The sequence below is a fragment of the Podarcis gaigeae genome (assembly GCF_964106915.1).
Source record: "Podarcis gaigeae genome assembly, chromosome: 1".
Taxonomy (NCBI): Eukaryota; Metazoa; Chordata; class Lepidosauria; order Squamata; family Lacertidae; genus Podarcis; species Podarcis gaigeae.
This window is the reverse complement of record NC_139678.1, coordinates 10,155,902-10,173,957: the sequence shown is the minus strand read 5'-3', so window position 1 is coordinate 10,173,957 and position 18,056 is coordinate 10,155,902. Positions and strand designations below refer to the sequence as shown.

At 45.8% G+C, this 18,056-nt stretch overlaps 2 protein-coding genes across 2 annotated transcripts in view; one reads left to right on the top strand and one right to left on the bottom strand.

Annotated features, from left to right (window-relative positions):
• The window catches only part of HIF1A (hypoxia inducible factor 1 subunit alpha), a 641,105-nt gene that overhangs the window by 22,222 nt on the left and 600,827 nt on the right, over nucleotides 1-18,056 (bottom strand). The window lies entirely within an intron of this gene.
• KCNH5 (potassium voltage-gated channel subfamily H member 5) overlaps nucleotides 1-18,056 on the top strand; it is a 188,225-nt gene that overhangs the window by 6,199 nt on the left and 163,970 nt on the right. Inside the window, exons 2-3 of the mRNA XM_083732341.1 lie at nucleotides 10,672-10,795; nucleotides 14,808-14,914. Of these exons, the coding sequence (XP_083588467.1) occupies nucleotides 10,672-10,795; nucleotides 14,808-14,914 (231 nt within the window). The remainder of the gene's footprint in view (nucleotides 1-10,671; nucleotides 10,796-14,807; nucleotides 14,915-18,056) is intronic.

The window sequence follows — 18,056 nt, the reverse complement described above, 5'->3', positions numbered from 1 at the left end:
TACTTGAACTTTGACGTGCTTTCAAACTGCTAGGTTGGCAGGAGCAGGGACCGAGCAACGAGAGCTCACCCCGTCGTGGGGATTCGAACCGCCAACCTTCTGATCAGCAAGCCCTAGGCTCAGCGGTTTAACCCACAGCGCCACCTGCGTCCTGTATATATATATAGTATATGTGCACAAATTCCCATGCAGTTGGATGGAAGTTTGGATGAATCAAGTCACACATCTGGTTAGCTGTTGAAACTGTGGATGCATGTGGATTCTAAGGGGGTTGATGTGCACTAACAATGTTGGACAACCCAACCACCGTGCAGAAGCAAATTGCACTCTCTCTTAGCGTTCTACCGCTGACCGTTGCTAGGTTCAGTCTCTTCCTGCCAGTGTCTTCAGCAGAGAGGAAGGGGTCTCTACATTGGCCAAGGCCAGCAAGGCTGGATGGAGGGGCACCATTAACCCCCCTCCCCAAGAGCTGCAGAGTTGGGCTGCTCTGCCAGACAGGGATTTCCCTGTAGCTATTGGTTCACCCGCTCTGATGTCAGTGGAAGGTTCACAAACTTATTTTCTTTTTATAATTATATTTTTATTGATTTTTACATATAATTTCCAAAAATCATATAACATACTTTCTTATCTTATTCAGTGTTTTGGACTTCTATCAACCACATCTAAAGATTTTTCAATCTTTATCACTTAACCTACATTTCATTATTGCTTTTCATAATCCTTAACTAACAATTCTCTTCATAATTTTCTCTGCAATATTTCGCACAGTCCTCCTTACAAAACTTCTTGCAGTCCTACTAGCGTGATCTGTTTATTACAATTGCTTTTCAAATAATCCAAATATTTACTCCAGTCCTCTGAGAAACTCTGGTCCCGCAGGTTTCGAATCCTTCCCGTCATCTTATCCAATTCTGCATAGTCCATTAATTTCGTCCGCCACTCTCCTTTCGTTTGTGGCTCTTCTTGTGTTCACAAACTTTCTAACTGCGGAGCGTGACAGTCAGTCATTCCGTTTTGACTGCCACCGCTGTGAAAATAGGCAGAAAGTTGCTTTGGCTGAGAATATCTTTCAGTGCAGAGGCTGGGAGCGGAAAGGGATGCAGGTAGTGGGATGGAAGAAAACGTGTGGAAATCAAATAGATTGGAGCCCTTGTGCTGGGGAGCCCCATAAGCGGACAGCTAAAAGGGTGTTGCCTTTGTGGTAAAGGTAAAGGGGCCCCTGACAATTAGGTCCAGTTGTGACCGACTCTGGGGTTACAGCGCTCATCTTGCTTTATTGGCCAAGGGAGCTGGTGTACAGCTTCCAGGTCATGTGGCCAGCATGACTAAGCCGCTTCTGGTGAACCAGAGCAGTGCACGGAAATGCCGTTTACCTTCCCGCCGGAGTGGTACCTATTTATCTACTTGCACTTTGACGTGCTTTCAAACTGCTAGCTTGGCAGGAGCAGGGACTGAGCAACGGGAGCTCACCCCGTTGCGGGGATTCGAACCACTGACCTTCTGATCGCAAGCCCTACGCTCTGTGGTTTAACCCACAGTGCCACCTGTGGTAAGGAGCCCCATAAGAATAGTCAGTGGGGAAGGACTGTGGGTCCAGTTGTAATAAAATCTGAGTTTACCTTGTCATGCTGTAGTCAGTCTGTGCTTGACCTACTTTCCCCTTACTTATTCCAAGTCTCTCCTCATTGCTGCATTACGGAACAGGGCAAAGAGAAAGGACAGATCAGTTGGAAGATGTGAACGACTGTAATTCTGACGTTGTTTTCGGGAAGATAGTCAGATGGGGCCACTTTTCAGGATGCACCAGAGAATTGGGGTGTTTTGTTTTTTTCTGTTTTTATTATAGGTGCTGGAAATGGTGCAAAGAAGAAGAAAAACTCCCTGTAAACCTGTAGTTTGCAAAACCTCCCAGGATAATTGCATTCACTCTTCATGGCCGCAGTCTCCCCCTTTTCTCAAACGGGGAATTTGCACCAATGCACCTGTGTGTTCATTCTGCTTCCGCAGGCCTTGGTTTCTTCAGTTAATTTGTTCTCTTTCACAGAACCTTGACGCAACTACTTCATTATGATCCCAGATCTTTAGCACACGAGGTTCTAGGCTGAATTCATTAGATGACAGCGAGGGCATGTGGGTGCGATACTAGACATTCAGGGCTACCTTTGGGTGGACTGCGGTAGTGAAATAAAAAGTCTTGTGCCCATTTGAGAGGAAGAAATGCAAATGAATGGGGGGAACACACAAAATTTATGAAAGAGAACCGGCATGAAAATACCCTCATTTCCCACAAAGCCCCATAGTTCTTCTCAGTGATGCTGAGCATTCCCCCCCCCCCATGTTTGAGTATTCATAATTAATTTATGCAAATTATAGGAGGAATAAGGGGACACCGGTAATTGCAATTCCCGTTTCCACTTTCGATTAGCCACATTGGATATGTTCTTCCTTTGCAGTTGGAGGCAGCAATGGTGCTGAAAGCCAATTGCTTGGAGCCACAGGAGAGGAGAAGACTTTTGTGTAGGTTTCCCATTGAGGCATCTAGCTGGCCACTGGAGAAGATGATATTGGACGAGATGGGCCACTGGCTCTTCTTATGTCCTTATGGGATGGGCAACATCCCATATCCCCTTTTAAATGTCTTTGTGGGAGGCTGGCCACTAGTTTTTGCTTTTATTATATATCTTCTGGTTTTTATCTTGCATTTTGATGTTGTGAACCGCCGTGCAATCCATAGATGAAGGGCGGTATACAGATTTAATAAATAAATATGCAGACCTCAGTCATTTCTCCTCCCCTTTTCACTTTCATCCTGCTCAGTGCTGTGTGCATAGCACTTTTTCCACAATGAGCAGACACCGGACAAATTGTGTTATAAAGCACATATTTGTATTCTGTATTAAGGTTATTGGTAAATTCTCAGTGTAGAATTTAGGTTACCTTGGTAGGTAATTTTGGAATAATAATAATAATAATAAATACAGCCCAGAGTCCTTTTTATTTACATTAGGTTTGTTCCACATTGTGCTGAAAACAGGTAGAGGCCATCTCTCTCTCTCTATACGTGTGTGTGTACTAATTTGCAGATTAGTACCACTCAGCTATTTGTGCACGCAGACTGCACACTCATCAAGCCTCATATATGAACACCCGATTCTGTCTGGGCAACCAATGTTTTCAAACCTAAAGGTAAAGGGACCCCTGACCATTAGGTCCAGTTGTGACCGACTCTGGGGTTGCGGCGCTCATCTCACTTTATTGGACGAGGGAGCCGGCATACAGCTTCCAGCTCATGTGTCCAGCATGACTAAGCCGCTTCTGGTGAACCAGAGCAGCGCACGGAAACGCCGTTTACCTATTTATCTACTTGCACTTTGACGTGCTTTCGAACTGCTAAGTTGGCAGGAGCAGGGCAACAGGACCTCACCCCGTCGTGGGGATTCGAACCACTGACTTTCTGATCAGCAAGTCCTAGGCTCTGTGGTTTAACCCACAGCACCACCCGCGTCCCTTTTCAATCTTAGGACACTTTTAAACCGGAATAAATCCCATCAGTGCCATGCAGTGGTGTAATCTGCAATGCATCCTTTGGTGGCAGTGATGAAGTCTCTGGGTCGTAACGGGTTGATGCATCCTGGTGTCCCAGAAGGGCAAGGCGAAGGGCAACAGCAGAAGTTCATGGGAGGGGTTCACTGGTTAAATATCAGCTCCCACCATTGAGCACCACTGAACAAGGGAGAGAGTGGCAGCAGCCTTTCTGGAGCGGAATTGGGAGGAAGTAGCAGATGTACTTTGACAGCTATGTCAGCAACATGCAAGGATGCAGCTGCAGAGTGGATAGCAGTACCTGGAACAGGTGCAGATTGTGAAACTGCTGGTCCCTTCCAGACTCTGCTGCCCATCCAATAGGCACGTGCATCAGAGGCGTAGCAAGGTCAGGTGGTACCCGGTGTGGATTTTTTTTGTCACCCCCCCCTTCTAATTGAAATTATTAAAAGAAGGGAAAATAAGATACTTACAGTTGCAAGTGTTATTTTCTGGTTTATTTACTGTGGCCTTCTGATCGGCGAGTCCTAGGCTCTGTGGTTTAACCCACAGTACTACCCGCGTCCCTATAATGATTATATATTGATAGTGTATATTGATCTTGTATCATTGTATTTGGGCATCGTGTTGCCTTGGATATTACTGCTTCCTCCAGCAGCCCAGGAGTGCGGGGCAATGGCAGGCCACCCGCCCGCGACTCCCAAGCCTCCCCAGAGCTGTCAAAACAAAGGGGGAAGGGGGGGGAGATCACTGGCAAAGCGGCGCGGCTCCCTCTCTTCCCCCAATGGCTCGGGGTAGGCTTGGGAGTTGCAGGGGCGGATAGCATGCCGAATGTCACCCCCTCAGCGATGACACCCAGGGCGGTCTGCCCCCCACTCCTTCCTACACCTCTGCCCGCATTTTCACTGAACCAGAAGCCCTGGAGATACTGCTGTCACCTTGCCTGACACCTTTTGATAAGGGCACCGCATCTCCACTTCTCGGGCAGCAGAAGCTAGTAGCTCACCAACCACTGGCAGGGAGAATAGTCTCTTCCAAGGCTGCAATCCTCACCTTGCTTGCCTGAGAGTATGCCTTGTTGAATTCAACAGGACTTACTTCTGAGTAGACGTAGGCTCTCACTGTAAGATGCATTTTGAAGGTGTTACTGACTGAGCTCTCAGGGTCTCTAAACTTGCTTGGCTGAGCTTTACTGGAAGTCTAGCTGCCATTGGCTGAGCTTCTCTCAGGGTCTTTAGCTGCCATTGGCTGTCCTATTCTGGGGTTAAGGCGGGAATCAGTAAGCTGCCATCGGCTGACTCCCCAAGCATCACCCTCTGGAATGAGCCATCTAAGTAGGGCTGGAACCACCACAAAGCGGTACCGCCCACCCCTAACTCCAGAAGGATATCACGGTTGATGGTATCGAAAGCCACAGAGAGGTCAAGGAGAATTAACAGGGACACATTTCCCCTGTCTCTCTCCCGACAGAGGTCAACATACAGGGTGACCAAAGCCATTTCTGTGCCAAAACCAGGCCTAAACTCCAATTAAAATGGATCTAGAAAACCGGTTTCCTCCAAGACTGCCCTGATCTTGGGCTCAGGATTTCAGCCTTAATCTCTACGATACTCCACGACTCACTCTTTTAAAATCTTTCTGGGCCTTTTATCTAGTCCTCTTTCATGATCATCATCCTCTTTTGTGTTTTGGATCACACATCGTATCTTGACCACTGTTTGCAACTGCAAATTTTATTCAGTTCAGAGATGATTGTTTCGATCATAACAATGCAAAGAATTACAAAAACCAGGTAGACAAAGCAAGAAGATAAATGAGAAAGAAGTTTCAAAACATGTATACAGTAAGACAGACGAATGAATAATTATGCAATTAAACAGCCTTAAGACAATTTGCAGCATGACTAGGCATGGAACGCTGTCATGATTCCTCCGCTGCCTTTGCAAGTGAAACAACTCTTTGGATTATGTACCTGTCTTCATTTGCCATCAAAACTCTCTTTCTTTTTAAAGCAAAGGGGGAGCTGAAGGGGAACCCCACTAATATCTAGCTTCCTTATAAATGGGGCAACCCTATTGCTAATACAGTGGTACCTCGGGTTAAGAACCTAATTCATTCTGGAGGTATGTTCTTTACCTGAAAATGTTCTTAACCTGAGGTACCACTTTAGCTAATGGGGCCTCCCGCTGCCGCTGTGCTGCTGCCGCACAATTTCTGTTCTCATCCTGCAGCAAAGTTCTTAACCCGAGGTACTATTTCTGGGTTAGCAGAGTCTGTAACCTGAAGCATCTGGAACCCGAGGTACCACTGTAGAAACAATTCCCTCCAACCCTGCTCTTCATCTCTACCATACTGTAGTTCCTCAGATCAGTAATGACCATCAAGAACAACAGATGACATTTCTTGGAGCCTGAGATAAGCAGGCACTCTCTTTTCAGAAAGAACAGACCTGGACCTAGCACACAGCACCCTTGGACAGTTGCCAGCACCCAGACACCCTAGATGGGCCCACAACTAATACTTGCCTAAAACCCCTCTTTGAAAAAATAGCTGAGGCTACGACCTTCGTGTGAGCTTCCCATGGATGCTTGGTTGGCCACAGTGAGAACACAAGGCTGGACTAGATGGGCCTTTGACTCTACCAGCAAGGTTCTTCTTATATTTCCCACAATGCCACTGACCTACATGCTTTAGGTCCAAGCTACCTGAAAGACCCTTTGTTGTTGTTGTTTAGTCGTTTAGTCGTGTCATGACCCCATGGACCAGAGCATGCCAGGCACTCCTGTCTTCCACTGCCTCCCATCATTTGGTCAAACTCATGCTGGTAGCTTCAAGAACACTGTCCCACCATCTCGTCCTCTGTCGTCCCCTTCTCCTTGTGCCCTCCATCTTTCCCAATATCAGGGTCTTTTCCAGGGAGTCTTCTCTTCTCATGAGGTGGCCAAAGTCTTGGAGCCTCAGCTTCATGATCTGTCCTTCCAGTGAGCACTTTGGGCTGATTTCCTTCAGAATGGAGAGGTTTCATCTTCTTGCAGTCCATGGGACAGAGATCTACCAGGATCTACCAGGAGCACCCAGCGATCTACCTGTTGGACATGCCTGTTATAGAGTTTTTAATCCTGTTCTTCTTTTCATTTTTTTTTTAATGATTCCCCCCTTTTGCCTTTAGCTATTCTTATTTTTATCTGTAAGGTGCCTCTAGGCACTGTCAGGAGGAAAAGTGGGGTGAAAATAACAACAGCAATCACACTTTGGGGCAATGGGAACTTAAATTACATGTCCCAGAAGGCTCATTATCACTATCTGGTAAGCCGGGGGGAGGCACTGAACCCAATGCCCCCCTTCCTACCAAACTTGGAAGTAACCTCAAAAGGTCTTTTCCAGGGAGTCTTCTCTTCTCATGAGGTGGCCAAAGTCTTGGGCACTCTGTCGTCCCCTTCTCCTTGTGCCCTCCATCCTTCCCAACATCAGGGTCTTTTCTAGGGAGTCTTCCCTTCTCATGAGGTGGCCAAAGTATTGGAGCTTCAGCTTCAGGATCTGTCCTTCCAGTGAGCACTCAGGGCTGATTTCCTTCAGAATGGATAGGTTTGTTCTTCTTGCAGTCCATGGGACTCTCAAGAGTCTCCTCCAGCACCATAATTGAAAAGCATCAATTCTTTGGCGATCAGCCTTCTTTATGGTCCAGCTCTCACTTCCATACATCACTACTGGGAAAACCAGTAAAGTGTGGAGCACCCTCTAAACACCCTTTAAGTGCCCTCTCTGCCACTCTCTCTGCAATCCATACTTGCAGGCTTGCAGATCCACCTGACCCACTTAGAATCGTGTTTTACAATTGTAAAAACAGGCTGTCTCCTGAGCCCAGGGATGTCGTGACAAAATTCCCTCTTACGAAACGATAGCCTGCAACGCCAGTGCCAGGCACCAGGGGTCACCCTGTCTGACATTGCCTCCAGCGGCCAGCAGGATTTAGAAAACATGTGTGAAGTAGAATCACTGGGCAATATTGCCAGTGAATCGTAGAGTGGAGGCAATTGCAAACTTGAAGAACAACTCATTGACCTTCTCTCTACTTCATGGCTAGCCTGAGTTCAATGTTGGGCATGCAGTTATTCCATAAAACATACTGAAACCTAACCCCCCCAAAAAGCAGTGTTTCCACTTGAACGGGCAGATTTAATAGATGGCACAGATGTGGTTGTGCTGTTTCTATTTTATTTTCAAACTGAGAGCTTCCAAGAGGATCTCAGGAAAAGTTATTTTGACAGGCAGGAATTTCAGTCCGTTTCCAGTTCTCAGTTGCTGGCAGTGAACGACTGACAATATTCTGACAGCCTGGAGGATGCACAGAAATGTCGGTTGAAGAAGCAGGCCTTGATTTCTTCTCTGGAGGGTATGTGGGGAAGGAACTGCGTCAGAGCCAAAGTCCACAATCTGGAGCCAGCTAAGCGCTGCTTCTCTGGCCATGGTTGAGGCAGACAGAGGTTCCTGAATGCACAAGAGACTTTCGCAAGCTAGCAAAGAAATTTTCCTTGCTATATTTCCATCTGAACTGTTTTTAGTATTGCCTTTCAATGTTATGGGACCTTAGGGTGGGTGATACTTTCAATCATCACCATCACCGTCATAGTAATACTAGTCTGCTCACAATAGAGATTGGCTTGACTACGGCTTTCCGCTTAGTCACTGATGAAAGACAGGCTATGTGAAGAAATTGAGAGAGCCTTAGTCATGTTCAAAAGGAAGAACCTGACCTTTTCATTCCGTTGTTCCCTCTGATTTTCTCTCTTGTGACTGTACATAGAAAACCAGCTGTCAAAGGAGATGTGCTCTGGTCTGGCTTTTCCCCTGATGAACTACTTTTCTCTGTGCAGGATATATACACTCAGTCTGAAGCAGTATAGCCCAGAAAAAGGATGACAACACCTGCCAATTGGGAGAAGCAGGATGAAGTTTCTCTTTAAAGAGGAACTTAACTTTCTTTGAAGGTATCTGAGAATATAGTGTGTGGCAGGTGAAGTCTGCTGGCTGGGTGGCCTCTCCTGCCCTCCAGCAGCAAATGGAGCTGCCCTCACAATTGACAGATGTGTCAAGGGCAGATGCCATGCTTTGGTGGCAAAGCAGATTCAATGCCAGGCATCTCCAGGCAGGGGCGTATGAAGTGCGGGGAACCCAATTGCCACTCTGGGGTGTGTGTGACAAGATGGCCCCTGCCTCCCCCCAGCTGTAGAGTAGCCGAGGGTGTGCGCAGTCCATATGGGCACTGCCTGTGCAGCATCCATACAGGCTGCCGCTCTTGTGCGCCGTCCATACAGGTGACTGTACAGACTGCTGTGCGTGCACACTCCATACGGGCCCCCTCTCACACGGTGACTGTACGGGCTGTCAGGCATGCATACTCTGTACGGGATGCCGCACATGCACAGTCCATATGGAGTGTGCATGTGCAGCATCCTGTACGGAGTGTGCATGTGCGGCATCCCGTATGGACTGCACATGTATGATATCCCTTATGGACTGCACATGTGCGGCATCCCGTATGGAATGTGCATGTGCGGCATCCTATATGGACTAAAATGTGTGGCATCCCATAAGGAGTGTGCATGTGCAGCATCCCATATGGATGCTGCACATGGACTGCGCATGTGTGGCATCCCGTACAGAGTGTGCATGTCCGACATCCTTTATGGACTGCGCATGTGTGGCATCCCGTATGGACTGCGCATGTGCGGCATCCCGTATGGTCTGTACAGGGTGCCGATCACAAGTGGCAGCCTGTACGGAGTGCACATGTGCAGCATTCCGTACAGAGTGCACATGCGCGGATGCCACACATGCGCACTCCGTACGGGCTGCCCCGTCCCGGGTACCGGAGAGGGTTTCTCCCCCACTGTCTCCAGGTTGGGCTGGGAAAGACTCCTGTGCTTTGGGCTACAACTCCCATCAGTGCCAGGCAGCATAACCAATGAAGAGGGATGATGGGAGTTGTAGTCCTAAACACCTGGCAGGTGTGAAGCCTTGTGAAGCTGCTTCAGAACAAACCTAAAAGGAGAGAGTCCGCCCCCAAATCATCAAGTTGTTCCGGCAACCAGGGAGAATCTTTGGATGGTTGTGTTGGAGCCAAAATATGCACACCTGGGGGAAACAGCCATGGCACTAGAGGGAAGACAGATCACTGATGGAATATAAAATTAGTGTACCTAGAGAAGCTGACTGCCTAATTTTGCATGGACTCATTTTTCATCCTGATGCATCTTTCGAAAAGCTAAAGCAGGCCCGATGAATTAGCCAAAAGAACTGCCACTTTCTAGCCACAGACCCCCCGTATCTGGATTTCCCCTCGCTCCTGAACATACACGGTTACCTTACTTTTGTTTTGTTTTATTCATCCATTCCACTTTCAAGCTGCTCCCCCAGGTGTGTATGTCCTGAGGCAGCCTACAAAACAATCAAACAAGCTCTCAAAATAATTCTAGTTAAAACAGAGCATTGGGGGAGTGTGGGCTTGTCGGTTCTCCCTGGCTTTTGAGACAATCGGCCACGATGTTCTTCTGGAGCAACTTGAGGAGAAATATAAAAATATTCCTCCTTTCCCAGATGTTTGATGCCTGAAAGACCCTGGAAACCCTGAGATCACTGTTTCTAGAATGCTTTAATTTTTTTTAAAAAATGTTTTCTTATTGATGACCCTGGGCTCCTTCAGGAGGAAGGGTGGGGTGTACCATATTTTTCCCTCTATAAGACGCACCAGACCATAAGACACACCTAGTTTTTGGAGGAGGAAAACAAGAAAAAAAATATTCTGAATCTCAGAAGCCAGAACAGCAAGAGGGATCACTGCGCAGTGAAAGCAGCAATCCCTCTTGCTGTTCTGGCTTCTGGGATAGCTGCGCAGCCTGCGTTCGCTCCATAAGATGCACACACATTTCCCCTTACTTTTCAGGAGGGAAAAAGTGAGTCTTATAGAGCAAAAAATACGGTAAATTGAATTGAATTGATTGATCAATTGCCCTTACCTTGCTATGTTTTGACGTTCCTACATGTTGAGTACTAACAAGAGTAGCTTGGAGAGTTTGGGGGAGTACAGTACTTATTCTTCTCCCCCCTTTCTTTCTTTCATTTTAGAATCAAGTTTCTTACTGGGCAATGCACAAATCGTGGACTGGCCTGTAGTTTATAGTAATGACGGATTTTGTAAACTCTCTGGTTACCACCGAGCCGACGTCATGCAGAAAAGTAGTACCTGCAGGTAAGTCGCCTTGGATTGATTTTCTTGGGTCGGGGGTGTTGGGGGCCGAATCCTGCTGTGCTTTTGAGCTTCCTGTTTGTTGTGTCATAAAAGGCCGATGCCCCAAAGCTGCCACCTCCGCCTCTTCGCCACCCCATTAGGTGTGCATTCATTTTGCAACAAATGGAAAAGGAACCCCTGTGAGCCTCATTCAATTTCCATTCATTCCGAAACAAATTCGCCAAAGGGGGAAAATGGGTGGCAATGGCTAGGCTGTTTTTCAATAAAAATGGAGGAAAAGGCTGTTCAGACCACATTTTTTTTAACCACACCAGCCTAATTCATATCTCCCAGCCCACAACAGAGAGAGGAATATAACTACTCTTCAGATTTTTTTTGTTGCACTTCTCTGAATTTTGCAATGCCGAGTCATCTTTAAAAAAAAAGTACCAAAATGAATTAAAAACACACATCTTAGGATAAAAAAGTTTAGAAATTTGTATATTAAGAAAAAATATCATCATCATCATCATCAATTTAATTAACTATCATAATCATTATCATAATTTCTATACCACTTCACTACTTCTTCTTTTTTTAAAAAATAAAAGCCTGATTGTCTACAACCTAGCAGAACATTAGAAAATATGAAAAGAAAACATCAAAAATTAAAATCAAAGACAAAAAATGCAATTGAGATCTACATTTAAATAATCAATTAACAGAAAACTACTAAAATATTATCTTGAACATAAAAATAAATTGCAAATAGAAGTCAAGCACAGATGTAAATATGTCTTTAAATTACTGTATTTTTGTATAAATACAAAGTATATTGTATAAGACCCTCCATGTATAAGATGCCCCCTATTTTGGGGGACCCTAAATGAAGAAAACATCACCTCAGAACTTCCCGTGTATAAGACGAGCCCCAATTTTAAAACTAATTTTTGGTTAAAAAACCTAGTTTTATACACAGAAAAATACGGTATATTTTGTGGCTAACTATTTTGCGATGTTTAAATACAAATATTTATATAAAAAGCACACATATTAATGTATAAATGGGGTAGGATAGACTTATGAATTAAGTCACATGGAACTGACTCTTAATGGAAATAAACTGGCCCTCCCCACTTTTCAGTGTTCTCATTTGTCTCTATCAGTTCCACATTCATCCCATTTCGAGTTGGGTGGGGTTATCCACCCCTGGTGGAGAGTGGATTTTGCCAGGTGCTACTTTCTCTCCCAGGGATGTGGGTGGCGCTGTGGGTTCAACCACAGAGTCTAGGACTTGCCGATCAGAAGGTTGGCGGTTTGAATCCCAACGACGGGGGGAGCTCCGGTTGCTCGGTCCCAGCTCCTGCCAACCTAGCAGTTCGAAAGCACGTCAAAGTGCAAGTAGATAAATAGTTACCACTCCGGCATGAAGGTAAATGGCGTTTCTGTGCGCTGCTCTGGTTTGCCAGAAGCGGCTTAGTCATGCTGGCCACATGACCCGGAAGCTGTACGCCGGCTCCCTTGGCCAATAAAGCGAGATGAGCCGTCCGCGACTGGACCTAATGGTCAGGGGTCCCTTTGCCTTTACTTTACTTTCTCTCCCAGAATGCTCCAGATGTGATGTTCTTCCAGTGCATTCTGTTGTTGTTTTTACTGCTTTATTGGTTTTAAAAACAAAACAAAACAAAACAAAACAAAACAAATATAATACACAACCATCAACAAAAGGCAATCCACGATCAGCATTCATTACTACAAAAAGAAAAGATTGAACTCACATGTCATGAATTCCAACATGACTTCCAATCCCCAAATTGTGATTTATAATTTACATTACGATTGCGCACTTAACTTTATCTCTCCTAGGTTATTTGGTTGTGTTAATTTTGCAAAGTTCTCTTATTTTCATGCAGAAATCAGTCCAGGCCTGCCAAAGACTTTAGATTATCACAATGTTCTTTTAAGTACTCTCTGTAAATATTCCACTCTCTATTAAATATTTGATCTGTGTGGTCTCAAAATCTTGCTGTCAATTCGGGGCATTCCGAGGGCAGAAAAATGTGGTTGTGCACAGTCCATCTCATCTCTCCCATCGCCCCAATCCAGAGTTGCAGGCCGGGAAAGGAGGGTCTTGTCATCTGGGCAGTCCCAGGACCTCTTTACACACTGTTCAGGGTTGTGTTATTAATGCAACAAAAGTGTCGAAGTCAGCAGTTGCGAGTTACCAGTCTCCGTAAGGTCAGGCGGAAAACAATGCTGTCCAGGGTTGTAAAGACTGTGGAGAGAATAACTGGGTGCACTCTTCCCACCTTGGATCAAATCTATGCTTCCAGGTGTCATAAGAAAGCTGCAGAGATAGCGCAGGATAGTGCACACCCCAGAAATGATCTCTTTCAGCTTCTGCCTTCTGGAAGAAGGTACAGGGTTATAAAGACTAGGACTAGCCACCTGAGAAACAGTTTTTATCCAAATGCGATTTTGGTTTTAAACGCAGTGTAAGGTAGTCTCTGTGGGAATATATTGTATTTAATTATGGGGTATCAGAGTTTTTAGGGGGTTAACCAGGCTGGGATAGCTGGGATAGCAGGCTTGTTGGTTTTTGAATGTCTGATGTGCTGACCTTAAAAGCTCTAAACGGCCTCGGCCCAGTATACTTGAAGGAGCGTCTCCACCCCCATCGTTCAACCCAGATACTGAGGTCCAGCTCTGAGGGCCTTCTGGCGGTTCCCTCATTGCGAGAAATGAGGTTGCAGGGAACCAGACAGAGGGCCTTCTCGGTAGTGGCGCCCACCCTGTGAAACACCCTCCCATCAGATGTCAAGGAAATAAGCAGCTATCCTATCTTTAAAAGACATCTGAAGGCAGCCCTGTTCAGGGAAGTTTTTAATATTTAATATTGTACTGTTTTTAACACTTGATTGGGAGCTGGCCAGAGTGGCTGGGGAAAATCAGGGGCGGGGTATAAATAAATAAATAAATAAATAAATAAATAAATTAATAATTTAGATTTTTTTCAATTTCGTTGTTCTGTATGGGACAATGACAATAAAGATTATCATATCGTATCATAGTCTCTCGAGACAGACGGATGTCAGCAACCCTGAGCCACCTCAGAGTCCACCTGCCCCACCTTGGATCTGATTCCGAATTAGTTTGCGGGTGGGGCAAATGTTTAATTATTATTATTTTAATTTCCTAGGGTGGGGGGGGGAGGGAGATGTTGTGTCTCCTTCCTCTCCCCTCCTGACCGAGAGAGTGTGTGCCACTTCTGCTTTGCAAACTGCTCCCTTTGCAGAGAAGGTGTTTGCAGAAGTGCACCCTGCAGGATCTGCAATTGCTGAACAGCACCCTGCAGAATTTATCTCCCCTTGCTGTCAGTCCAGTGGGGGGGAGGGGAAGAGGCTGATGGGAGTTGTAGTTCATCAACATCTGCAGGACCAAAGGTTCCCCAAACCTGTCCTTAAAAAAACCCATGGAAGCAGTCAAATTATCGCACGATAATGAAAGTCAAGAGCGAGTCAGAAATCATTCTCGAGCTCTTTCCCCTAAAATGTGGCATTTGGAGGAGGGTTTCAGCTTTCCTGGTGCTCAGCAAGACGCTCTCCGTTTTCCCAAGTTGAAACCTCTGTGCATATTTCAGAAAATAAATCTTTTATGTATTGTCAGCTTTCTCTCTCTCTTTTTTCTTGAAAGCATCACACTCTGGAAAGTGTACCCAGAGCGTCACTTAAATTGAACGCTATAAGGCAGCAATATAAATCCTTTCCCCCCCAGCAACAGACCCCGCCACAATTATTTGCTTTAGAGGGCTTCATAACAATTTTGCAGCTGTAAACGTTGAGCAAAACAAGGTGTAAATCATAGTTAAGCATACATAGGTTGCAATTACACTGCAGTCTGGACCGTAAATACGCCTGTAAGGGTGTTGTTATGCTTGTTTGTTTGTGAAGCCCATGAAAATGTGTATTCTCTCTCTCTCTCTCTCTCTCTCTCTCTCTCTCTCTCTCTCTCTCTCCACCTTTCCTTTCTCCAGTTTTATGTATGGTGAACTCACAGACAAGAAAACCATTGACAAAGTCAGACAGACGTTTGACAACTATGAATCGAACTGCTTTGAAATCCTCTTGTACAAGAAAAACAGTACGTATAAACGTGAAATCATTTATTTGTTTTTGTTTAATGTATCCCACCTTTTTCTCCAGGGAGTTCAAAGTGACATGAATGGTTCTCCCCCTCCTCATCTAATCCCCACAACAACCCTGTGAGGTAGGTTAGGCTGAGAGGCAGCGACTGGCCCAAGATCCATGACTGGGTGGGGATTTCAACCGCAGTCTCGTAGGTCCTAGTCAAAGGATAAAGGTAAAGGTAAAGGGACCCCTAACCATTAGGTCCAGTCATGACCGACTTTGGGGTTGCGGCACTCATCTCGCTTTATTGGCCGAGGGAGCCGGCGTACAGCATGACTAAGCCACTTCTGGCAAACCAGAGCAGCGCACGGAAATGCCGTTTACCTTCCCGCCAGAGTGGTACCTATTTATCTACTTGCACTTTGATGTGCTTTTGAATTGCTAGATTGGCAGGAGCAGGGACCGAGCAACAGGAGCTCACCCCATCGCGGGGATTCGAACCGCTGACCTTCTGATAGGCAAGTCCTAGGCTCTGTGGTTTAATCTACAGCACCACAAAGTATAAATGGGCATAAATCTGACACCGGGAATCACAAGACAGAGAAACCAGTAGGAGAACACTTCAATCTCCCAGGACATCTATACAAGATCTCAAAGTAGCTGTCTTATTACAAAAGAATTTCAGAAATAGACTAGAAAGAGAAATTGCTACCAAACTTAAAACCATGGAGAGACCTGGTCTGAATAGAGACATTGGATTCTTATCTCATTATACATGATAAAGCTATTTTTAGCCATCTCACCCCTTGCTTTTTCCTGTAAGACCTATTGCAATCGTTAACAGTCATCAACAGGTTTACCACACCTTTCAGCCAATCACCCATTCCCAACACCCTTCTGAATAATACCCCTCCCCACCCTCTCACTATATATAAGGGTCTGGTGACTTCTGCTTCAGTATATCTGAAGAAGTGTGCATGCACAAGAAAGCTCATACCAATAACAAACTTTGTTGGTCTCTAAGGTGCTACTGGAAGGAAATTTTTAATTTTGTTTCAGCTACAGCAGACCAACACGGCTACCTACTTGTAACTAGGTCCTCGTCTGACACTCTAACCATTGCACCACACTGCCTTGCCGCATGGTTACATTAACAGCTTGTTGCCTTTGAAATCACATACCAGCTTTTAGGTGTTTGGGGTTCCAGTGCTTAAAAAATGTCTGCAGAGCACTCAGTTGGCAAAGGGGGACTTATATGGAGTATGAGGACTATGGGATGCTAGAAATTAGCGGTGTCACTGAAACCTGCTAATTACCTGGCACGGAATGTGAATTTGTTTCACTCATACTGCTTGGAGGAACTGCAAAAAGGGCGCTGCTCCTCTGAACTATGTTTTCTCTTGCTCAGAATGGAAAAGAGGATTCTGCACCTGGGCAAAGGAGACTTAAATCTGTTTTTAGTCCAAAACCTGGACATTGATTTGCACTCACACGGAGGTAAAGGAATGCTCAAACGCTGACCCATTCCCAAATTGAGCCAGAGGGAATTTCCTTTACTGACTCTTCTTGTGTTCTTATGAAAGAGGGAGAAAAACTTTTAGACTGCATTCACATGGCGCTTCGCTCCATTTTTATGTCTTTCCCCTAACTGTTAAGTTCCGCATTATAGCTGAGCATCTACAGAATGTGAAAGCAGCTTCTCAAACTATAGTGGAACATAGTGAAAGTTTAGTTCTCATTTCTGCGCTATTTGCTTGCAGGAAAAAAATCCATGTATTTATTATTATTTACTTATTACATTTGGGAATTGGGTGGTACTGTGGGTTAAACCACAGAGCCTAGGACTTGCTGATCAGAAGGTCAGCGGTTCGAATCCCTGCGAGGGGGTGAGCTCCTGTTGCTCGGTCCCTGCTCCTGCCAACCTAGCATTTTGAAAGCACATCAAAGTGCAAGTAGATAAATAGGTACCGCTCCAGTAGGAAGGTAAACGGTGTTTCCGTGTGCTGCTCTGGTTCGCCAGAAGCGGCTTAGTCATGCTGGCCACATGACCCGGAAGCTGTAGGCTCCCTTGGCAAATAAAGCGAGATGAGCGCTGTAACCCCAGAGTCGGTCATGACTGGACCTAATGGTTAGGGGTCCCTTTACCTTTACTTATTACATTTATATGCCAAGGATCTCAAAGTTGTGTATATGGTGATTCGCTGGGTGGGGATTTGAACCCTGCTCTCCCAGAGTCCAACACTCTAACTATGACAAGACACTGGCACCCAATAGTTTTAAAGCCATTGACACCATTCCTGGCTGATATTAACAACAGAATTAACCAGTTATTTGCAAATAGTCTGGATATGAACACTAAGCTTGTGCTATGAGGGCTGCCCAGATCATAAGAAGTTGCCTTACCTGAGGTCAAAGCATTTCGCATTTTGGTCCAGCCTTGCCTTCTCTGACTGGCAGATGTTTCCTCACGCCCATCACACGACTCATTTCCAAACTGGAAATGGCAGGGATCGAATCTGAGCCTTTCTCTACACAGAGCAGATCAGACCCTCCCAGTGTCCCTAGTTTCCAGGGACAGTCCCGGATTTTCAGAAGCCATCCTGGGATAAGGGAGTTTCCTGCCAAATAAGGGACAGTTGACAGCTATGCTCTGGCCCCTGCGATGACCTCTTCTGCTTTGTGTTTCCGCTTGCCTGCCCTTTTGTCTGTGCTGCCCACCTGAGTGCTCCTGTACATGTTAGGCAAATCCCCCCGGGGAACAGCTTGTCCGGATCAGCTGCGCTGGTCACAGTCTCAAGCCCTGTCATTCTTTTCTTTCCAGCTGTTTGCATAGCAAGATCCTGACCTTAAAAAACAAACTGAGAAGTGCCGCTGGGTCTTCCTGCAGGCTGGATTTCTCGAAAGGAACGGGGTGGCTCTGCAGTTTCTGAACACGAAAGGCCAAGATCTGATAGGAAGAGGCAAATATGGCCTTCTAACCTCTCTGTCTGGCCCTGGGGACACCCTTCCCAGGCCACGTCCCTGCCTTCCAGGCCACACCCTCACTGGCTTTGCTCCACCCCTTCCTGTAGCTGACCACACCTCTGCTTGTGTGACGCATCAGCAGATTATATGGAGCTCAAACAAGTCTTTTTTTGTATATAATTTGTTATAAA